The sequence below is a fragment of the Prionailurus viverrinus genome, chromosome D1, assembly GCF_022837055.1.
Source record: "Prionailurus viverrinus isolate Anna chromosome D1, UM_Priviv_1.0, whole genome shotgun sequence".
Taxonomy (NCBI): Eukaryota; Metazoa; Chordata; class Mammalia; order Carnivora; family Felidae; genus Prionailurus; species Prionailurus viverrinus.
This window is the reverse complement of record NC_062570.1, coordinates 104,280,709-104,287,687: the sequence shown is the minus strand read 5'-3', so window position 1 is coordinate 104,287,687 and position 6,979 is coordinate 104,280,709. Positions and strand designations below refer to the sequence as shown.

The window sequence follows — 6,979 nt, the reverse complement described above, 5'->3', positions numbered from 1 at the left end:
GTCATAAAAAGTCTTTAGATAGAAAATGAACTATAGGGGCGCCTGGGTGGCTTAGTCGGTTGAGCATCCGACTCTTGATTTTGGCTCAGGTCATGATCCCAGGGTCTTGAGATCCAGGTCTGTATTGGGCTCTGTGCTGAGCATGGAGCCTTTTTGGGATTCTCTCTCTCCCTCTGCCCCTCTCCCCCACTCGCGTGCTCTCTCTCTCTCTCCCAAATTAAAAAAGAAAGAAAGAAAATGAACTATAATCCTCAGTTCGAAAGGCAGTCATCAGGCTATCAGGCCCGGCAGACAGGGGAGAGTGGTAGTGGTGATGGAGAGGGTCCATGCAACTTTCAAAGTCTCAGCCTTATGCAAATATGGGCAGGATAATGGAGCTCTGCTCTGCTTATTTTTTTCCTGCTTTTAGTGAACATTTATGGAGTGTTTCTTATGTGCTATACCAACTGTTTCACTTTATCTCTTCCAAAACCTGTAATATCCAGATGAAATAGTTATTATTTTGATTTTGTTGATGAGGACACTGAGGCGCAGAAAGATTAAGTAACTTGCTCAAGGTCTCACAGCTGGCAGAGCCTTGTCTCAAACTAAGATTTGTCTTATTGCAAAGACAGATGCTCTTAACTACTGCACCTGTACTTCTTCCCAGTGTTGATCAGCCCGTCCCAGAAAACGTCGCAGAGAAAAAAATAATCTTTTCCTATCAAGGGAAAGTAGTATGCGAGTGTTAGGAGATTGCACATCCTCTCCTGTGAGAGGATGTCAGAGTGACTGAACAAAAAAAGAAAAGCAGAGTTCGAAAGAGCAGGCTTTGCAGTCTTCAGAGGTACCTTCATCAAGGTACCACATGCAGTGCTCCAGTGCAGGGCGCAGAAATGAGATCTGAGTAGCATTACTTTAAATATAAACTCCTCCTGGATATAATGGATCTGCTGGGTTCCTATGGATGCTATCTTTTTACAAAGAGTGGGAAAGCTACTTTGAAAGTATATTGTGCATATTGCATCAAAACACATGCATAATAGTGAGTGTGAGGGGGAAATGGACAAAGAAATACAATCTTATGTGTCTTTGCAAGGTCAAAATACAGATCATAAGAATTTCTTAAAAATCACTCCCAAGGTGGGGCATCTGGGTGGCTCTGCTGGTGAAGCATCTGACTTCGGCTCAGATCATGATCCCATAGTTCGTGAGTTCGAGCCCTGCATTGGGCTCTGTGCTAACAGCTTGGATCCTGCAGCCTGCTTCAGATTCTGTGTCTCCATCTCTCTCTCTGCCCCTCTCCCACTCATGCTCTTCCTCTCTCTCAAAAATAAATAAACATTAAAAAGAAATCACCCCAAGGAGACCTCATCCTTTGGAAACAAGCTTGTCAAGCTTGGACAGAGCTACAGCCTGAGGGCTACCCTCACATCCCAGCTTCCCACTGAGCAAATGCTGCACATTCTCTACATGGAATGGAATTTCTCATGTCACAGTTTTCTCTTTCCCAATATTGAAAGGCCTCTATCCTTAATTGAATCCCTAAAAATTTTAGGAGGATGATTCATGCTCATCAGCACATAAGGGCACAGATAAACAAGCTAACCATTAAAACACCTTACTCAAAGCTCCCATACTTCCATTCCCAGCCAAGAAACATATACTAAATTCAGGAATTGTTGTCTTGGTGTATTTTTCCAAGGCAGTCACCCTCCTGAGAGCTGGGATATTAGCACCATCTCACTTTCAAAACACTTTGAATCTCGACATCTCACCAAGTACAATATATTACATCCCTGAAGCCAACTGACCTTCTTGTATCCTGTAATCCTTACTTCCCCTTTTGTGAAAAACCACCACTTTTATTTGCTTGATTTGAGTTATGGTTTCAATAGAAACATTCTATACACTTGTGGCATTTCTGAAAAATCAACACTAACAGCTTTCCAGTTTCAGAAGATTCACACATACCAATACTATCCAACTTCAGTCTCCAAATGGGAAATTGATCTTCTTATGAAGCTCCGGCTGCATCTGACAGGAAGTACGTCCTGGGGAAATACTGTGTTTAATGGAAAGCCAACCTCAAGGTTAGTGATTTTGTTACTTTCTTTCTGTAGGTGGGAAAAGGAAGCTTCAGGGAATCACATCCAACTGACTCCTCCACTTTGCCCTATAGTGCCTCGGCCATCTCAATTAGTCCCTCAGCCACAAGCCAAAAATAGGAATGAGCAAAGGGAATACTGTTGGGTATATGCAGGGAAGCTGAGTGGCTAATTCAGCGGAGTTCCTATGGGACTCCCTCATCTCCTCTCTGCCCCATCTCACACATAATGCAGAGGTCCCAATGCACATTCAGGACACAAGCTTTTCTCTGGAGGAAGTATATGAGACAGTGCATTATCCCCCTTGGCTCAAGAAGAAAAGTTGTGTTCAACGACACCATCCCCATATGGAACTGTGCAGTCTTCCTCCTGACCAAAATCGATTTGCTTGCCATCAGCTGGGAAATGAAACTTAAGTAAAAGAGTACCAATGGAAAAAATTAAAGCTCTGTGGCTACTGATAGGGCAGCTCTCAGAGACTGGACAGTGTAGATTTATCTGTGCAATTTCTGTTTAATGCAATAGGTACATTGTCCCTCTGCAATTACCTTAATCTACTACATCTCTGAAATCCACAGTTCACTTAGGACCTAGGAGCGTAGCACAGTGACAGTTCTTGATATTCATCAATTTAATTATTTTGGAGTTATTTTATGTTATTGGGTTCACAGGTACCCAGAGATGTTTATCATTAAAACGTTTGATTCAGGGAGTAATGCAGGAAAGGGTAATTCGAAAGCTCTATGTATACCCAGAGTCGTTAAATTTCCTATGACTGTTAACAGCAGAACCGCAAAAATAATAAAATCTTATTTAAATGGAAAAAATGCAGCCCATCCATGTTGTGATTTTATGTCATCCATATAAATGATGTATGTTTGTGTAATCAGATGTATTGCTTTTCCTTTCCCCTGAATTATTGATCAGGTTATGTTGTATGTTTATTTAGAGATGGTTGAGGAAGTGTCGGGAGCCATGGTGTGGAAGAGGTTTCTGGGTTCTCGACCTTTGGGATTATGCTCCAGTGATACAATGATTCACACCCCATATATCTTCGGTGCCATCCAGTTCTGACATAGCAGTAAAAATATGAGATACGAAGGAAAGGATAGGACATATTTGCATGAAATGGACCATAAAGTGGCTTGTGGTGTGCATTTTTTATAGGCAATTTCATAAAGAAAAGCCTAAGGACTCGAGACCAAAGCTATACAAGTAATGTAGCAGGACTCTATGAATGGTGACTTAAGTGTGAATTATTCTTAGAATTTTCATGCTAGAGGAAGTAGGTTAATGCTGTAAAAAGTTGGAATTGATTGATCAAGTGACAGGAATGGCAAATGATTGAGCCAGTCAGTTGATGAATGATTACGAGGCCAGCCCAGATCCAATGACAGATATAACTGAAGTTCACCCCCAATACTCACTACCCTTTGGCTAACTTTACTTGGGCTCTCTTCTAGCCTACTGAGTCTGTCTGACTTTTTTGTCTGACCCCTTATATCACCTTCACAGCTAGGGTTTATCTTTGATTCATTATTCTTTTGGTATGAAACTCTCCTGTGCTGTATCTCATCAGCTATAGGATGTCTCTTTGATGTGAATGAATAGCAAGCAAATCTATTGTCATGTTTTAATGACAGAACACTAGAAATTTTAAGATGATAGATGCTTTGAATTCAGTGTACATTACTTTGCTTTTTATCCCATCAGGTTTTTTTCCTTGATAATGAGGAATACGGGCCATATTGGAGAAGAGTGCAATAGGCTCATGGGGGACCGAATGTGTGTTAGGCAGAGCAGTAAGGGTGATATTGAAAATGACATTTTTCTTGCACTGAACATTTACTATCTGCTGGGCATTGTGTGTTTCACGTATACCATTTCCTTTTAACTATATCAATGACTCCATGAAATGGACATTATAAATATCTTTGCATAAATGAACTATGACCTGAAGAGAGATAAAATAACTTGCTCAAGGTCACACAGCTGGTAGATGGCAGAGATAGGATCTGGATCCAGGTCACAAGGCTTTACTTTTTTACTTTATGTCTTTCCCATGCTCTCCCAGATAAAAAACTAGCCTATACCACATTTCCCCAAACATCAACAGATTGAAAAACAGACTGATTAGAATTTTACTTTCTTGAACACCTCCTCTCTTCCTCTTTGGTGGGAAGAATGTAAATCCTTAATAGTGAAGCCAATGAGACTGGAATTGGTTCTTAAATAATGAGAATGGATTGCTCTTCGTATAGGATTCATGAGGTTCTGCGTTTGTCTAAACTTATCATGAGAATGTGCATCTGGCTTCTCTGGCTCTGCATGTGATAAATCCTTTTAGGCCCAAGTTTCTTCATTCCTGATAGGAATCCAGTAGGACAACCATTACGTACTACTTGAGGTTCTCAGTGGTCACATCCCCATATGGAGTTTAAGGTGAGAAAATTCCCTAATTTGTGATAGGACATATGCACCCATATATGTGTACTACAGGGGCACGGATCATAAGATCTTTCTTAGAACAGGATTGCAGTTTGGTGTAGACAGTTCTGGTAATGTAACACATTGCCTTCTTATGGCAGAAGGACAATAGATTAGGTATCTGAAGACTTTTCTCTGCAATTCACTTGATATAAGATTTTGAGCAAATCACTCATACCTAGACTTCTATTAACTTGCCTGTTGAAAAAGGTGTTAGATTCAATCTATGTCTTTACCTGCCATATAGTTGTCTTTGAATAGAAACACATCAATCAGCTCAGTCCTATAATACTAGTTATCTGCATGCTCACCAGAAACTTAAGTTATCAGTAACCTATTAAATAGGAAAATAAATTGCTATCTAGTAAGTATAGTTGGTTTATTGACAATGTATTTGGTTATATAAGTATGACTTTATGGAAAAAATAATTAAAGGAGTCCTTGGTGATGAAGAGGTTGGAGATACTTATACTATTCCATTACAAAAGGCATGAGTCTTCTCCTCAGTCTCCTCATGGTTGTATTGCAAAAACAACATGTACCTCTCTGGCTAACAATTTGATTTCTTTTGTAACATGAAACCCAGATTTTGTCATTATTATTGCATGCTGAGCAGAATCTTTGAAAGTCCTCTGGGTCTTAGAAGAAATCTAAAAGTTAATCAGAAATCCTTGAATAAATAGCAGTTTATTTCATGGACAAATGTTTTCAAGGGTGCTGAGAAGGAGTGAGCTACCTGTCTATTCCCTGTCAGAAGGCATGAGTCTTCTCTTCAGTCTCCTCATGGCTGACTTCATCTCCTGGTTCCTCAGCGTGTAGATCAAGGGGTTCAGCAGCGGGGAGATGACAGTGAAGGTGACAGAGATGGCTTTATCTGTGGGGAGGGCAGTGAAGGGCCGGGCATAGACGTAGATGCAGGGCACAAAGTGCAGGGTCACCACAGTGATGTGGGAGGTGCAGGTGGAGATGGCTTTCCTCCTTCCCTCCCCTCCTTGAGACCTTAGCATTGTCAAGATGACTGTGTAGGATGCAAGCAGGAAAATAAACCACAGGGTAGTGACTAAGCCATTGTTGGAAATCATCAGGAGTTCAAGTACAAAGGTGTCTGTACAGGCAAGTTTGAGGACCTGGGGGACGTCGCAGTAGAAGCCATCAACAACATTGGGTCCACAGAATGGGAGGGGCAGCAACAGGGAAATCTGCACGATGGAGTGGACAAAGCCCCCCACCCAGGAGGCCACGATGAGGGCAGTGCATCGCCCCCTGCTCATGATGGTCACGTAGTGCAGGGGCTTGGAGATGGCCGTATAGCGGTCGAAGGCCATGACAGAGAGAGAAAAAATGTCTGCCCCCCCGAGGAGGTGGAAGAAGAAGATCTGAGTGATGCAACCATTGAAGGAGATGGTCTTTGTCCTTGACAGGAGGTCTACGAGGACCTTGGGAGCGGTGATGGAGGAGAAGCAGATGTCCAAGACGGAGAGATTGCGGAGCAGGAAGTACATGGGCGTGTGAAGGCGGGACTCGCAGGTCACAGTGACCATGATGAGGAGGTTTCCCAGAAGAGTTGTCATGTATACCAAGCACAAAGAAAGAAATAGGACCAAACTCAGGTTTTGGGACTGAGTAAGTCCCATAAATATAAATTCTTTTACCCTTGTGCTATTTCCCAACTCCATTGAATCATGTTTCTTCTTCTTTGTGCAGCTTGGGAAAAATGAAAAGTATTATCACAGAAAGTGTTCACTCTCCCTTAACACATCAGGTTTAAAGAGTTAGGTATTAGGACTGAAAACTAGGGAGCTGCTGTTAACACATGAAGGGCTGTTCTGAAATTACTGCTAGTGTGTGGGAAATTACATCTGATTAATACAAGCATGCATATAATTATTCTTCTGTAAATTATAAATATTTTAGATGTGACATAAAAATAAGTATAGAAGTTCTACATGTTCAAGATAAACAGGTAGATGTGAAATATTCAGGAAGGGACTCTTGGAGCATGAGGGATAAAAAAATGGAGTCAATTTGGTGTGTGGGAAAGGCAATGTGTTTAGTTTCTTTTCCAGATTGCATGCTCCACGTAAACGTTTAAAAAATTTTTTTTTTAATTTTAGAGAGAGAGAGAGAGAGAGAGCACATGAGCAGGGGAGAGGGGCAGAGGGAGAGAGAGAGAGGGAGAGAATTCCCAAGCAGGCTCCATGCTCAGCACAGAACCCAACATGGGGCTCCATCCCATGACTCTGGGATCATGACCTGAGCCAAAATCAAGAGTTGGAGGCTCAACCGACTGTCCCTGCATGTTCCATTTAAATGATTTAAGAACCACTATCTGCAAAATGGTTCTCTTTGGACTGAACTCCACAGAAACACTCCTCCCTTATTTATTTATTTATTTATTTATTTAT

The 6,979-nt window shown here is 41.5% G+C and overlaps 1 protein-coding gene across 2 annotated transcripts; it reads right to left on the bottom strand.

Annotated features, from left to right (window-relative positions):
* Positions 1-2,178: 2,178 nt before the first annotated feature.
* LOC125176916 (olfactory receptor 4D11) lies at positions 2,179-6,250 on the bottom strand. Of its 2 annotated transcripts, XM_047878842.1 has the most exons (2): positions 5,351-6,250; positions 2,179-2,196 (listed from the first exon to the last, which is right to left on the bottom strand). In XM_047878842.1, the coding sequence occupies exons 1-2, from the start codon at positions 6,248-6,250 to the stop codon at positions 2,179-2,181; spliced, it is 918 nt and encodes a 305-aa protein (XP_047734798.1). The 2 variants fall into 2 exon arrangements, with proteins under 2 accessions (XP_047734798.1, XP_047734797.1); XM_047878841.1 differs by lacking the exon at positions 2,179-2,196 and having other exon boundaries at positions 5,315-6,250.
* Positions 6,251-6,979: the final 729 nt, after the last annotated feature.